This window comes from Lissotriton vulgaris, chromosome 10 (assembly GCF_964263255.1).
Source record: "Lissotriton vulgaris chromosome 10, aLisVul1.2, whole genome shotgun sequence".
In the NCBI taxonomy this organism is placed as follows: Eukaryota; Metazoa; Chordata; class Amphibia; order Caudata; family Salamandridae; genus Lissotriton; species Lissotriton vulgaris.
In genome coordinates, this window is record NC_141698.1 from 716359820 (window position 1) to 716376464 (window position 16645).

The 16645-nt window shown below is 46.4% G+C and overlaps 1 protein-coding gene across 1 annotated transcript in view; it reads left to right on the plus strand.

Moving 5' to 3' along the window:
* KIF5B (kinesin family member 5B) overlaps nt 1-16645 on the plus strand; it is an 862770-nt gene that overhangs the window by 827774 nt on the left and 18351 nt on the right. The window contains exon 25 of the mRNA XM_086941550.1: nt 1001-1133. Coding sequence (XP_086797676.1) covers nt 1001-1133 — 133 coding nt within the window. The remainder of the gene's footprint in view (nt 1-1000; nt 1134-16645) is intronic.

Below are 16645 nucleotides of genomic sequence, written 5' to 3' on the forward strand. Positions count from 1 at the left end.
CTTCTCGCCATAGGAAAAGTTTCAGTGTAAAAGCGTACTGTTCGTTAACATTGCTAAATACTGTAAAATTGATAACCTGAAAAGTACTTACGCAATTGTGAAGTTCTTGGTGTTGAAAAATATATGAAAAGATGAGTAGTTGTTCTAATTTGGTGTTGATCTCCTCTTGAGTATATGTATCATTTATTGAGTCTGTGTATGCAACAAATACCTAACATTCCCCGCGAATGAATCTAAGGCTGCTTTATCCTACTACCACAAATAGAACACCTTGGGATTGCTAAGGCAAGCCCCAGTTCACTTATAAGGTATACCTGAACTCTTTACACAGCATACATCTTTTTGGTATACTATATATAGACCCAGCTGCTTACAAAAACGATCAATTTTGCTGGTGAGAAAGACTGGTAGACGAGTGTTAATGAGATACTGAGAATCCGGAACAGGTGTCTCCGCCAGGTTTTTGCTTGAGGTTCTAGACCTGCTTATGGAACAAACTCAAACCTACTTAAATACATTGCAAACACCAACACTGGAGAACTGCATTTACACTTAATAAACTTGTTTCTTACAAATAGGAATACATGTTTCTATTTCTTTGTCCCTTGGCAGCAACTTTTAAGGAGATTTTTATCACACTCTACAGTTCTCTAGGCAGCATCAATAATAACTGAACACCTAACTGGTAGTATCCCTGCACTGTATTAATCACGATCTTAATTACTAAATTGCATAATTTACAATAAAACTCTTTAGAAGAAAATCTATTTCCATTCTCACATATTATAATGTTTGACATTCAGAGCTCTTTCATTTGAAAAGTTTGATCGGCTTGTACTCCGCTTCACACATTATGCTCTTTTGTGCTATCATGTAATGCGTTTTGCATGTGTTCAGTTTGCTTTAATTTCAGATATATGTTGTGAATGTATTTTTTCAGAAGCTGCGTGCTGCATTAGTAAGAATGTTTTTACATTGTATTCTTTTCTATCTTATTCAGCGAAGCCAATCCGTCCAGGACAACATCCAGCTGCTTCGCCAACCCATCCAAGTGCAATTCGTGGTGGTGGTGCTTTTTCACAGAACAGTCAGCCAATCGCAGTGCGTGGAGGTGGTCCCCGGCAGGACAAAATGTAAGATTTTATTTGGCTGAGTTGAAAGACTATATAATATTTTGTAGAAATTGATCGGTTATTAGTTCCTGACACTTATTTAAATAATAATGTCTCAGGCCTAGATTTATAACACATGTTGTGCACCTAAGTAAAAAATAGGTATACAAAGAGTGTCAGCTGCTCCTGCAAATCATGGCTTATTTATTCAGAGATTTCAGGTCTGCAGATACTGGTAGATGCAGACTGTAGTACACCTGCAGGGAATTTCCCAGGTGCCTACATTTTTATGCAATCATGCATTTAATTTGTGGATTGGAAATGTGGGGAAGGACCAACTTAAATACATGAATACAGTGATCTAAAAAGTTGGAAAAAGCTTGTATTTAACATGTGAAAGAGCCGCAAATGCACATGCATTTTCAGGGGATGTATGTAAGTGTTGTCCCTATCTGGAAACCTCTATGTGACAAATATTGCACAGGAATTGTACGTCCAAATTTGAGAACCTTTCTGTGAAAAAGTAAGTGTATGCCAATCTGCTTCATTATCAGTCATTCCAGTAACAAAACGGGGTGACCCTGTGTCCCTCAGAACCTGGGTATAAAGTTAATAGAAAAACAGTGGTTCTGTCAGGTTTTTTAAAGTTATTTTGTCAGTGCATTACTTGTCATGTAGCCCAAACACTAATAGGGCATGGATATCACACAAGCCTACAACTGTAAAAGGTTTATCAGAAGTAATCATAATAACAAAGTATGAATGTATCCAGTACACATTTTTATCGGAATTAAATCTTCTCCAGTATTAGGGGTGTCTTTCATAGATTCACATGCCTGAATCATTCCCCGTCGTCGGAGTGGGAGTCCCACGGTACATAAAAAAGCAGTAATATGCCATTTGTACATAGCAAATAAGTTATACCCAACCAGGAAGTAAAGTAGCCCCAGCTACAGTGGAAAAAACTTCCACATTAGTGACTATCCAAGTCATTATGTATAGACCAAACTGCAGCCAATCAGGCCACAGCTCCCACCAGAATGCTCTCCCCAGAGACCCAGGCTCTCAGATTTTTTTACCGCACGTCGTGTGATAGGGAGTCTCTCTGAGCTCTGCTCAGTTTTTCTCTACTTCTGAAAGATTTCACTTTCTAACATGTCTAAATCAAAGTCCCTGTTCAGGGCCTGTGAATCCTGCGGAAAAGCAAGGCTGTTTAAGGAGGATCCGCATACTCTCTGCATCTACTGCTTGTACCCTGATCATCAGGCTAAGAAGTGCAAGATTTGTCGCACCTTTCCTCCAAAGACCCTCAGGGACAGAGAGGGTCGCCTGCTGCTGTGGATACAGCGGATTAAAGATAAGGATAACCCACTCTCTGAGGTAGGAAGTTTGGCCTCATGGTCTTCTATGGGATCTAGAAAGAGGATGGCTGAGAGTAAGGTGACTACTCCTAAGGCTAAGGTGGCAAGACAGGCCCAGCTCACTGAAGACGCTGGTGAGCCTTCTACCTCAAAAATGAAAAAATCCTCTGAGAAATCTGTGAGGCCAACAGAATCAAAAAAGACTGCGTCTTTATTGTCACCTCAGAGGCCTGTGACCAAGGCAGCGACTACTCTGCCGTTTTCCTGTCAGGCAGCCACTGCAGTGACTTCTACTATGACTTTTTCCTCACCAAAACCTTCTATGTTGATGTCCTCAGCGTCCTCTCCAACTTTTGTGCATGTCCAGGTTCGTCCCATCTTGTCGACGAAAATAGTCACACCTCTCGTCGACGAGCCTCCGTCGACGAAGCTAATACCAGCGTCGACGAAAAGCTTGCCGTCGACAACAGCCTTACCGTCGACGAAGAAGACCTTGCCGTCGACGACATCATCGTCGACGAAGCTGCCGTCGACGATCCCATCGTCGACGAAGAAGACCCCATCGACGGCCCCGTCGACGAAGAAAATAGTCCCGTCGACGGCCCCGTCGACGAAGAAAGTAGTCCCGTCGACGGTTCCCTCGTCGACGACGAAGTCCATCTCGTCGACGAAGACTAAACAGCCACAGTCGTCGACAGAGCAATTATCGTCGACGAGTACATCGTCGACGACGAAGACTAAGCCACAAGAAACAGAATTAACAATGGCACAAGAGAATCCAACAACACCAAAGCTGTCATCTTGCACAGATCTTCAAGTTTGGTCAGCAAGGAGCAATGTGATAACGCTGCCGTCTCCAGCCACCACTGCGGCACTATTACAAAAGCGTTCATCACAGTCTGCATCTATGTCGCCACTAAAAATGCCAGACAGGCTCTTGGATTCTGAGGAAGATGAATCTGGTGATGAGTTATTTCAAGCAGCTAAGAGCCCATCTGATTTGCTTATACAAATAAAGGATCAGGAGGAAGAGGAGCAAGGGATACAACCGCCTAGGTTGGAGACTGAACCAACACCAGGGATGCAAATGCCAATGGAACTTTTCCAAAATTTGCAGTATATGTTGAGCGATTATTATCGCCGTTTTCCGCCTTCAGAGTCAGGCGAATCACAAATCTCTTCTCCACGGCCTCGAGTAACCCCGACTCCAATGGCTACAATGACAGAAGAAGCGGAGCATGCCCGACCATCAACACCGGTGTCCTACCACCAAACGGAGGATGAGAATACTGAAGAGGAAGCTCATGAAGAAGGTGAATTAGATAAAACGGACTCGGAGTATGAAGATTATCAAGCTGACACACCTTCTCCAGATGAACAACCAAAAGCTGAGTCACCACCGGTGGATATTGCAAATTTCCATAGGATTGTGGACAAAGCAACTAAGAGATTTCTCATTACCATGGAGGCTAAACAGGACGAATGTTTCCTGTACGACTTTAAGAGTTTGTCTCAGAGGCAAAGTTGGTCTCTTCCTATTATAGACTTTATTTGGAAAGAAGGTCTAAAGATCATGGCCACACCAAATTCTTTACCTGCGGTTTTACCGCGAGTGGATAAAAAGTACAGGGCACAAACTTCTTCACCTGCTTGCCTGATCGGCCAGGCCAAGACGGAGTCAGTCATTGCGCAAGCAGCTCTAAAGAGAGCAAAGAACCCGTCATCTCAGATCTCCACTCCTACGGACAGAGATGGGAGGCGACTCGATACCATTGGGAAAAAGGTATCGACTATTGCAGCGACCACAGTTAGGGCTGCTAATTCGCTGGCAAGTCTCGGCAGGTATGATAGGCAGATGTGGTCAGACATATCGCCATACATTCAAAAACTGCCTGAACCGGACCGGACCAAAGCCACAAAAATTCTGCAGGAAGGGGAGTGTGCTTCGTCGGAGATCATTGATGCTGCAGTGGACGTAGCAGCTACAGGATTCAGGCAGTTGGCAGGAGCTGCAGTCCTTAGAAGAGAGGGATGGTTGAAATCTACATCTTTTAGGCAGGAGGTGCAAGCCAAGGTGCTGAATATGGCTTATGATGTCGAGTACCTATTCGGCTCGCATGTGGATGAGGCTTTGCAAGCCATCAAGAAGGATACAGAAACTGCACGATCGTTGGGTACTCTGCAGTACCGGAAATCTTCCTTTCGTGGTGCTAGAGGAAGAGGTAACTTCACAAATAGAGGAGGATATTACCAACAACGATCATATACGAACAACCAAAATAACCAGAGGTACCAGCCATATAAGCAACAACCCTATGGCCAAAGAAGAAATAATTATTCACAGCCCCGAGGGAAAACAACATATCGGGGCAGAGACAACACTAACAAAAAGTGAGGAACACATCCTGCCACCACTTTGTCCCAGCCAGAAACAAATAGGAGGAAGAATATCCCTACATTGCTCGAAATGGTCAAAAATTACCACAGACAGATGGGTCCTGGATGTGGTTTCCAAGGGCCACATATTGGAATTTGTAAAAACCCCTCCAAATTCACCCCCAAAAGGACCGGCCCCAGCACATCTCAAGGAGCTGTTCATCCAAATCAATACAATGATTCGAAAGGGGGCAATCGAGAGAGTACCTCAACATCAGAGAGGAAAAGGTTTTTACTCTCGTTTTTTCTTGATACGCAAAAAATCGGGGGAATGGCGCCCCATCCTCGATTTGCGTGCCCTCAACAAATACATCAAAAAATTAACGTTCAGAATGTTGACACTCCAAGAGATCCTCCAGTTTCTGACAGAAGGGGACCACATGGCAACACTCGACCTTCAGGATACTTACTTCCACGTACCCATTTTCCCCAGGCACAGGAAGTTCCTAAGGTTCAGAGTGGCTGGCAGGGATTTCCAATTCAAGGTGCTTCCTTTTGGACTACGTTCAGCCCCGAGGGTATTCACAAAGATGTTGGCACCTGTAGCGGCCCACTTACGATTACAGGGTATTCAGATATACCCATATCTGGACGACTGCCTTATCAAGGCCAATTCCTACGCCACAACAAGCAAACCTGTCCAGAAATGCCTTTGCCTGCTTCAAAGCCTGGGTTTCTCAGTGAACTTCGAGAAATCAGATCTGGTACCATCACAAAGGAAGTCTTTCCTAGGAGCAACGCTGGATTCCAAGCTCGCTCAGGTCTTCATTTCAAGCGAAAGACAGGAGAAGATTCAAAAGATGGCGACTGCACTCCTCAGAAAAGAGTGCGTTTCTGTTCGAAAATTCAATTCTTTCCTAGGGATGATCTCATCGTGCATCCCTCTCACTCCAAACTGTCGTCTGAGAATGAGACCCTTGCAAGAGGAACTCAGTCACCAATGGGTGGAGGTATCAGGTTCCTTCGAGGATATCATCACCTTAACGCCTCGAATGAAGAATGCAATCCTGTGGTGGAGTCAGGAACACAACCTGCAGGTGGGCTGTGCTTTCCTCGCAGAAGTCCCCAGATTAATCGTAACCACGGATGCCTCGCTAGAAGGTTGGGGCGCTCACCTTCAAGGGATGACGATCAGTGGCAAATGGGACAGACAGCAAAAGAAATGGCACATCAATTTATTGGAATTAAGGGCCATTTTCCTCGTCATGAAATCTTTTCAAGCGATACTGGAAGACTCAACAGTGTTGATTCGAACAGACAACACAACGAGCATGCATTACCTGAACAAGCAGGGGGGCACAAGATCAGTTTGGTTGTCCCAGCAGGCTCAAGAGATCTGGAATTGGGCTCTGGATCACAACATCAACTTGTCAGCGGTGTATGTTCCAGGAGTAGCCAATGTGCTAGCAGATTCCCTGAGCAGATCCAAAAGCAGCACTCACGAGTGGGAACTGCATCAACCAGCGCTGGATCGGATCTTCCAGAGATAGGGTCACCCCGATCTAGATCTTTTCGTAACATATCGGAACAAGAAATGTACACAATTTGCGAGCTGGATTCCCCACAGAGAATCTTGCGGGGATGCTCTGTCAATGAATCGGGAGCGGATATTTGCCTACGCCTTCCCGCCAATTCCATTAATTCCCAAGGTCATCAAGAAAATGAGAAGACAACCGTGTCGAATAATTTTGATTGCTCCACGGTGGCCACGACAATATTGGTTCACACAGCTTCTTCTTCTCTCAGAACGCGAACCAGTCCAGCTGCCTCAAATTCCAAATCTTCTGACAATTCAAGAAGGCAGGGTATATCATCCGGACACTCATTCTCTGAAATTATCGGCTTGGCTCCTCAACACCATGAGTTTGCACACTTGAACATTCCACAAGACTGTCAAGAAGTCCTAGCCAATGTTAGAGCGCCTTCAACGAACAAAACTTACAAGCTTAAATGGAAGCGTTTTTGTGCTTGATGCCAAACTATGAATTAACATCCCATGTATGCTGAACCGGAAAAGATCTTACCCTTCTTTTTGCAGTTGGCTAAATCAGGTTTGGCGCACTCAACACTTAAAATGTTTTTAGCGGCTATATCCCGATACCGTCAGGATGGTACGAATTCTCTATATTCCTCAAGAATAATCCAGCAATTCTTTAAGGGTTTATTTCGTATGTTTCCACCAATACGTCGGCCACCTCCATCCTGGCATTTGAATATAGTACTAGCTCAGCTCATGCGCCATCCCTTTGAGCCGATCCATAAAGTTGATCTGAAGTTCATCACTTGGAAGGTCGCATTACTGCTGGCGTTAACATCAGCCAGAAGGGTTAGTGACATGCAGGCGTTCACGTCTAAACCGCCTTTCTTGCAATTCACGAATGACTCTGTGATACTGCGCACCAACCCGAAGTACATGCCCAAGGTACCATCGGATTTTCATTTGAATGAGCCAGTGATACTCAAGACATTCTTTCCGAATCTGCAGTCGCCAGGTGAGCGGACTTTACACTCATTAGATATCAGGAGATGTCTTAAGTTTTATCTTTCAAGGACAGCTGCCATCAGGAAGACGGATCAGCTATTTGTAGCGCATGGCAGACTGAGACAAGGCTGTGCAGTGACAAAACAGACTATCGCTAGGTGGGTCTCATCAACGATAGGGCTCTGCCATCAACAAGCAGGTAAACCCTTACAGACCTTACCTAGAGCTCATTCTACGAGACCAGTCTCTTCTTCAACTGCTTTGTTTGCTGGTGTGCCTCTCCTGCAGATCTGCAGAGCTGCAACATGGTCCAGCAGGCACACATTCACGAGGCATTACTGTCTGGATTCTTCAAGTGATACCGATGCCTCGGTGGGAAGAGCAGTCCTGTGTAATCTTTTTCAATAAGGTGAGCCTCTGATGATCTCTCCCACCTCCTCTTGCTCTTTTGACGCTTTAATATGTTATTGCATTACATTATGTTCATGCATGAAAACTGTGTAGCTTGGCGTCCAAGAGCGATTTATTGTATTACTGCTAACTACTCTGATTCAGGCATGTGAATCTATGAAAGACACCCCTAATACTGGAGAAGAGCAATAGTTACTTACCTGTAATCTGTGGTTCTCCAGTATTGGTGTCTTTCATAGATTCACATGCACCCACCCACCTCCCCTCAGAGTCTCACTCAGACTATGGAGATATATATATATATATATATATATATACACACACACACACACACTCGGGTACACTCCGGTGCTACAAAATCTGAGAGCCTGGGTCTCTGGGGAGAGCATTCTGGTGGGAGCTGTGGCCTGATTGGCTGCAGTTTGGTCTATACATAATGACTTGGATAGTCACTAATGTGGAAGTTTTTTCCACTGTAGCTGGGGCTACTTTACTTCCTGGTTGGGTATAACTGTTATTTGCTATGTACAAATGGCATATTACTGCTTTTTTATGTACCGTGGGACTCCCACTCCGACGACGGGGAATGATTCAGGCATGTGAATCTATGAAAGACACCAATAATGGAGAACCACAGATTACAGGTAAGTAACTATTGTTCATTCTTGTATACTCAATTATTCAGTAGTTCAACGGCTGTTTACAATGGGTGAGACATATACAGTGATCATGTAACATATGTGCTCAGTGATAAACAATGTGTGCGGTATATACAGGGTGTTTCAGGGTTTTTGTACAAGGGAAAGGACAAAGATTTTTGTGGCCAGATATATAACCAGGGACCCTGGTAGCAATTAATGCTCTTATTGATGCGCAGGGCCTTGGTAGATCTGAGCCTTATTCTGTGGTTTCAACCCACTGTGTGCTCCCTTTTGGTAGTCACTACAAGTCTTCATCAGGACATGGAGCAGGGGGTGTGGGGGTGGTGGGAGTTAAAATACAGTCTAGCGCCTGGCGAAAGATTTCACAAGAACCCTCACATATGAATTGCTAGAGGCGTTGTGGGAAAATCCAATTCCTTAGTGTTCAAGCAGGACTGATGCCTGCTGTTCCGTTGCAGATTGACTAAGCCTTCCTCAACGCCTCTGGCAATAACAAATATGACCGGGTTCGGTGGAGCGACTATATGGTTAGACATCTTGTAATGACTGATGTTCACTATATGTTTTAAAATGGCTGACAGCACTTACAGCACTTACAAAGCTTGGAGAATCGACTCAGAAGTTTGGAGGAGTGTCATGCTTATGCATGGGCACTCTCACACTTTTAAACAAGCACCCTGCTCTTGGAACAGAACAGCGCCATAGGGGTGATACAGGTTTTAAGTATAGTGCCCCCGGATATAAGGAAAATTACATCTGTCGTGAGAGGTGCAAGCATCAACTCACACAGGCTGTAATAGCTGGCCTGTAGTCACAGTTCAAGTGAACTCCCATGGGTGGCAAATACCTGCTGCAGCCCATGGGAGACCCTTGGTGTACCTATGGGCTGGTTACCTTAGTACCACATACTAGGGACTTAGAAAGGTACACCAGTAGCCAATTGTGGATGTACAGAAGTACTTACCATGTTCAATTTAGGGAGCACAATGGCTGAGGTCCTGATTAGCAGGTTCCCAGTCAGACTAAGTCAAAACCATACAGAAAACCAGGCAAACAGTGGGGGTAACCATGCTAGAAGGATCTTACCTTCCTAAAGCGACTGAAAGTTTCTGATTTATGTGTACTTTTTTTTAAGCAGCACCCGATTCTAAAGATTGCCTTGACTGATAATGATAATAGAAAACAAGTGGTTCTGTGTGGGTTTTTTAAAGTTATTTCGCCAGTGCATTAATTGTCATGTAGCCCAAACACTAATAGGGCATGGAAATCACACAATCCTACCCCAGCACCGATTCCAGTGTTGGAAATATGATGCCATGTACTGAGGTCTCCTTCGGGGGTCCCCCCCCCCCCCTGTACTACCGGTAACCGCCTTTCAGGGTCTGACAGGATGCTAGTGCTTCTGCTAACCACAGACACGATTCTTCCCTCCTGCTGCTGAGCTAAGAAGGTATAACAATAGGTTTCCTGTCTCAGGGAGGTGTGACCACCTCTCAGACAGGACTTAGTGGGCTGGGGTGGGAGTGCTTGTGGCACCACCAGATTGCTTTGAATGGCACATTTGGTGCCCTACTTGCATACTCCAGTTTGAGCCAGTCCAGGGAGCACCTGGCTTCCACTCTGGCATGAAACTGGACAGAGGACATGGGAGTATCCTCCCCTCTGTCCAGCCCCTCCTCTGGGAAGGACCTCTGAGCCCTTCCAACCCTTTTCCTAGCATACTTAAGGGCTTACCTATAGGTGGCTCTTCAGATTCGTCGTGGGACAACTTAAGCCTGACACCACATCACTCTTCGACCATCTGGACACTTGGACTTTGCTGGACTTCATCTGGAACCGTGACTGCATCAAGGAAGACTCCTGCTGCTCCTGGTCTCGCTGTTCTGAAAGTCTTCTTCATCGTCTGTCTGTGAATCTTCCAGGATCTTCACCAGACCTGTGGGCATTAAGGACACTTGAAGTAATTAACCTTGGAGTGAAGGCACCGCAACGAAGCTGACCGGTCTGCCGCTCCTGACGTCCCATGGATTTTGAAAGGCTCAGCAACTCAGGTGGTAGGTCAGCAGCTCCCTCTAGGCCGCACATGTCCTGTCTGCTATTTTGAGGCTAGTATCCCTCGTTTGAACTGTTGGGACCGAACCCCTGTGCATCTCGTCAACTTGCCATTGCCAAGGCTTGTTTGCTGTGCACTCCAGAGATCTGGGCTACAAGAAGCTCCAGCATCTCTTCTTGCCAAGTAGAGCATACACATTGCATCCTCTGGTACGTGGGCATTCCATTTTGGTGAGCTGCTCAAGGTCCTCTTGCGATACCTGTGCCTTTGATTTGTGGGTCCTCCTTAGGGTCTTCTTCTGCTCCAGAAGGCTCCCCTGCTTGCTTGGGGCCTGCTCTGACTCTTCTGCTTGTGGTAAGTCTCTTGGACCTGCTGGTCCCAGCGTTGCTCCTTCTTCGCTCTCCATGCAAGTTGCAGCTACCAAGGCTTGTTGGTGCTCCCGCAAGACACTAACCACTGGTCTTCGGCTTCGGACATGGGACAGCTCATGCACAACTCCTGGTCTCCCTCAGCATCGCCTGGTCCTCACATCTGCAACAACAAGGTCACCGTCGACACTTCTGAACAGTCCGACTTCGGTGGGCATTGCTCTTCCGTGCCTCCTGGTCACCTCCGAATGGCATAGACTCTGTCCCCTCTGCTTACAGGTTCTCCTGTTCAAGAATCCACTCTTGGATTCTACCTGACTCTTGCACAGTCTTCTCCAGCAGCATCTGCTTCCAAGTCCACCATTGTGGTCTACGGTGGTTTTCAACGTCACTTCACACCAATGCACCCAGCTTCCCTGGTGCAGGTATCCTGGTTTCTGGGGTATCTACGGGTGGGGTGACTCTCCAACCATCTATCTTTAACTGGGTTTCTTTGGGTCCATTGGGAAAGGTCCTTCCTCTTAAAAACTGCAACTACGACTTTCCTGTTGACTCCGATTGGACATGCGGCTGTGTTTCCACTCTACATACAGCCACTGTGGGGTTTCTGGGTTCTTACCTTGGGTGGTTCCTTGTGTCCCCAGCTCCTCTAAGTCTCCTAGTCCAAGCCCCGACTTCGGTCGCAGTTCACATTCCACGTTTTTAGTATATGGTTTGATTACTCCCTGTAGACCAATGCATTTTGTGTTTGCTTGCCTGATTAGAATTGAAGTATTGTTGTGTATATGTGTTGTTATTTCTAGGTAGGAGATATACCAATGTGTTAGTGACTGTTGTGTAATAAATAGACATATTTTTCTACATACATTGTGTGCTTATTTTTCTTTTAACCTACACTACATGATTAAACCAAGCTGCTTAACACCCCTACAACATTAGCCTAAAGGCTGCTCTCGAAAGCTACCACTTAAAGAGCTTTCTGTGGTTATCAAAGATCACTAAAATTATCATAAGGGATGCCTGGATTAGTAAAAGGTGCATCACTTAAATAAGTGTGCACCATATACTAAGCCAGCCTCCTACATTGGTGCACAGTGGTTGGTAATTAAGCCTGCACTTTTTTACCAGCTAATCTAGGTGTGGTAGATAAAAAAAAAACATGACTAGCTTAGATTCATATAAAATACTTTTTGTAATTAGTACGGTCTACTGAACTTTTTGGATTGGCATTTAAGGATCTTGCACAAACCTTTCTCCAATTTTTGGGAGTTTAGTTTTCACTAGGGTAGGTAGGTGCAACACCACACCACACCACACTACACCTACTTTGCATGTGTTTAGTTTGGAAGTCAGTGGGTCCCAACCCTCTAGCTACAGTGGCCTTAAGTTCTGGGACCCAGGCTGCATCCAGAAAGTTACAGACCGGTAGTAACGCTAACAAAGAGCAACTCTTATGGATGCTCCTGCAGTATGACCTCCAGAATCCTGTAAGGCCAGAAGAGCAGGATTAATCTGAAAGACACGTTAGTGATAGATTCCTTACCTTAGAATATCCCCAGGCGTCAAATTGGATTGGAAAATTTTTTCCGCTAGCAGTACCTCTGCGCGTCAGTAGGTGGCATCGTGCTGCTCCGCGTCTGTCGCTGGCGTCAGATGCACCGAGATGACGTCACGGAGACTTCTTAGGCTCCACCCATGCGTGCTGCCGTCAGTTCTTTCTTTTTCCGCGCCAGAAAGTGCAGATCCGCTTAAAGCACGTACCTTAGTCACTTTTTAGGTCGAAGCCTAGAGCTGCACACATGCGCAGTCTCGCTGGCGAGATTTAGTGTTTTCAGGAGGTTTCGGTAACATGCTTTAAGCCCCGCCCCTTTTTCCCATTGGCCGGCGTCACAGTTTATGCTAAACGGTGGTCAGCCATTGGGAAAGAGCTTGCAGTGACGTACAGTTTTCTCTATTTCTGCCGTCCCACTTGGACGGACTGGCTTGCCTTTCTTCTGCCGTAAAAGCTTTGTTATCTTTATGGGGTCAAACAGATGGCCCCATAAAAATAACAAACCAAAGGAAAACAGGCCGAGGCCATCCAAGTGGGACGGCCGAAAAAGCAAAAACTCAGAGTCATAGCGAGTGCTTGATTTTCAAGCCTGCTGTGTTTGCCTCTTGCAGGTCACTGGAGCCTGAGTGTGTGGGTTGCTGTCTGAGGGAGAGGCGGAGGCGGGCTCTGGAGAAGTTTTGCGAGCTCATCTTTCAGCGGTGGCAGCACACGGAGCTTGCTTCTCCCAGGCTCGGACTGCCCTGTGACTTGGATTTATCCACCGTGACCGATTGAAGGATGGTCTATACAAGTATAGCAATGTTCTCAACATTACTAGTCTGTTCATTCTCTGGGTGCAGATAAAATAATTCCCAGTACACTAGAAGGAAGGTACGAGGCGCTGCCGCCAGTTCTGTTCTATCTGTCAGGGCGTGCAGTGTCTCTGGCATGAGTGCCACTTTAAAAGATGTCTAAAGGCATCATCCTGGCATTTGATGTCTTTCTCCCAAGCAGATCTTGCAAGAGCAGTGTTTGTTCTTTGATGATAAAACGCTTGCACACAGAGGCACGGCTGATGCTTGCATCAACCTCCTCGTGGGCTCTCTCCTTGTTGTGACAACCCTGGTTCTAGAGTAAGCTGTAAGTGAGCCTTGGACATCCACTTCGGTCTGGGCATAGTGAGGGGAGCCTTTAATGAAAGCGCAAAAGTAATCAAACAGAGTGTGGGGCTGAGGCAGCAGCGGGCGCTCCCTCGGCAGTTGCTGAACTGCTTTCCCGAGGCACTGAACAAACAGAGCGTCTCGAATTTTCGAGTATACTTTTTTTTACTTGCGATCTGTGTTTTTTCAATGTCATTGGGGAGACCGAGAGTCATCGTGTTTTTTTGGGGGGGGGGGAGATAAGGGGTGAGTTGCACAATATTGTGGGTTGGTAACAATTGTAATTAGTGTGTGGTAGGAAATACACGTCCCATGTAGTGCGTACGGTAAATCTAGTGTGAAAAGCATATCACAGAGACCCCACGCATGCATTCCCGAATTGCATTTGTCAAACTGATGCATAGTGGCAGCTGTAGTAAGTACTTCTCTAATTGTCGCCTGGTTGTATCTTCCCCAGTGGCGAATATGTCTTTCATACAAGAAACTTCTCCCCTCAGCAGCAAGTTTTTTTATTTTGAATGCTATCCACAGGCAAGGAAGCAAGATATGGTATATTTAGCAGCCCCCACCCTTGGTTACATGCGCTTAGAATCTCGGGCAGTTAGGTGCTACCAAGACCAGTTAGCCACTTGGCTTCAAGTATGTGTTTGGAAAAAAAAAATGTCATGTGGATATTTAAATGGCAAGACGCAGTCCAGTTTGTACCAGTGTTAAATGGCTATTGTTATCATTCGTACCATGAGTAGTCGTGATGTCAGAAACCGGGGTGCTGTCCCACGAGGCCTTTTGTGCACTTGCCTTTTGTGCACACAGCTTTCCCTCCTGTTCCTCCTCCGTCTCCACTTTATAGAGTAAATGCCATTATAAGCTTGTCCTTTGTGTACAGTTGCTTCTGTGTTCCGCATTGTATAGTTGTTTTTACTACTACTGATTTGGGGAAAGAGTTCTACTGGGTAATGTCTCAGGTGCGTCACTGGGAGACCTGCCCTCTCCTCCTGGCATCCCCCAGTGAATGCTGTGGTGTGTCAAATTTCCACAGCGCCTAGCCTGTCATGAGGATGGGCTTGCAGTGCTGTCGGGAGTGTTCCGGCGCAGTCACACCCTGGTCTCGAGGGTACGATCACAGCTCACGTCTGATTTCTGTTTGTGTAACTTGAAGCATCAGTGATATAGGCGTTGTCCACGTGCTGTATCCTGTCTGCATAAATCAGTCATGTGTGTGCTGTAGTGGGCGGCAGCATTTCATGTGTGTGTGCAGGCGCTAGTTGAAGTATGGTGTCCTGTTGAGGATGTACGGTACGCTTGCTCTTCACCGGGCTGACTCCGGGGTGTAGCATGCCATTGCTGTTTGCCTTTATTTTGTTTTTCTGTCATGGGTGTGTGTTGTTCAGCTGTGGGTTGCTGATCACTGCCTGTCTCTCGGCTCTCCCATCTACGGAATCGGGGGCTCTGAGTTCTGCAGATACCATGAACCGAATATTTACATAATAATACTACGAATGGGATCTGAAAGTCTCTTATATTTCGGCTGCTTTCTTCTCGGGTTTTCCTTTCACATTAGTACTCTGGTGTTTACCCCCGGCCTTCTCTCACTGACCCTTTCCCGACGGTCTCTGGGGGCCGGACTGCCTGAATGAACTCTGCCTCCCTGGTAAACACTCGCTGCCTTTTAAACGTTGTCCCTGCCAGCCAGGCTACTGTTTGCGCACAGCCCCGGGGGAGGCGGACCCGCTTCAAGTCACTCCCACATCTGGGGGAAAATAAGTGTCCACAGGCTGGTAACCGTGCCAGGCTGAGGGCTGCAGCGAGCTCTTTAACCATGGGATTCATTGCGTAACTAACCCAGGCCCTGCCACGATCCAAGGCGAGCACTCGCTCTCTACTACTCTACTCTACTCATTCTCTACTATTCGCTCTCTACTACTCTACTACTCACTCTCTACTACTCACTCTGGAGAGTAGTGGAGTAGTGGAGAGGTGTGGCTCACTAGTTAGAGGCGGCAGACCTGTAAGCAGAAAACGGCCCGGGACCAGGGTTCAATTGCCGACACGGCAGGGTCGTGGACCAGGGGTCAACGGACTCGATAATTCTCGCCTCAGTGCCTACTCTAACCAGGGAACACACTCGGTAACTCTGGGCATTAAGCTTGCCTCAACTCTACAACGGCCCCCCACAGACGCCGGGGATGCCTGGTTTCACCCTGGAGATACCCAGAAAGGGACCATCTCACAGGGAAAACCAGGACGGGTTCCCCAGCGGTCTGCAGCGCCAGGACACTCGGTTAGAGTAACAGTTGCTTTACAAATACCCCACATGTACATTTACATTTACTCTACTATTATCTACTACTCACACTCTACTACTCACTCTCTACTACTCTCTCTAATACTCACTGTACTACTCTCTACCACTCACTCTACTGCTCTCTACTACTCTACTCACTTTCTACTACTCTACTCACTCTCTACTACTCACTACTACTCTCTACTACTCCCTCTCTACTACTCACTCTACTACTCTCTACTTCTCACTCTCTACTACTCACCTTGATCCTTTTCAATCTCTCGGTGGCCTTTGTCACCGTGAACCATGACATCCTTGTTCTAAGGCTTCAGAAGCTGGGAGTCTCAAGTTACACCTTGAGCTTGCTTAAATCCTACCTTAATAATAGGCGACAGTTTGTTCAGATTGAGGACTCTAGTTCAAAACAATTTTCACTTCCTTATGGGGTCCCGCAGGGCTCATCTTTGAGCCCTACGTTGTTTAATTTCTATGTCACCCCCCTAGCTGATGTCATCAGACAGTTTGGCTTCTCGCTTGTGTCCTACGCCGATGATACCCAAATTGTAGTTTCCATCTCAGGCAATCCGGATGATACAGCGGCTTGCTTCAGTCGGTGTATGACCTGTGTGGATCACTGGATGAGCACAAACTGCCTAAAGCTGAATGGAAGTGACCGAGGTGCTTTTCCTGAGCTCAGACTCCTCCATTTGGTCTGAGAAATGGTGTCCCCAGACTTTGGGAATACTTCCCACACCAGTGCAAAAGGCTAAAAATCTAGAAGTCCT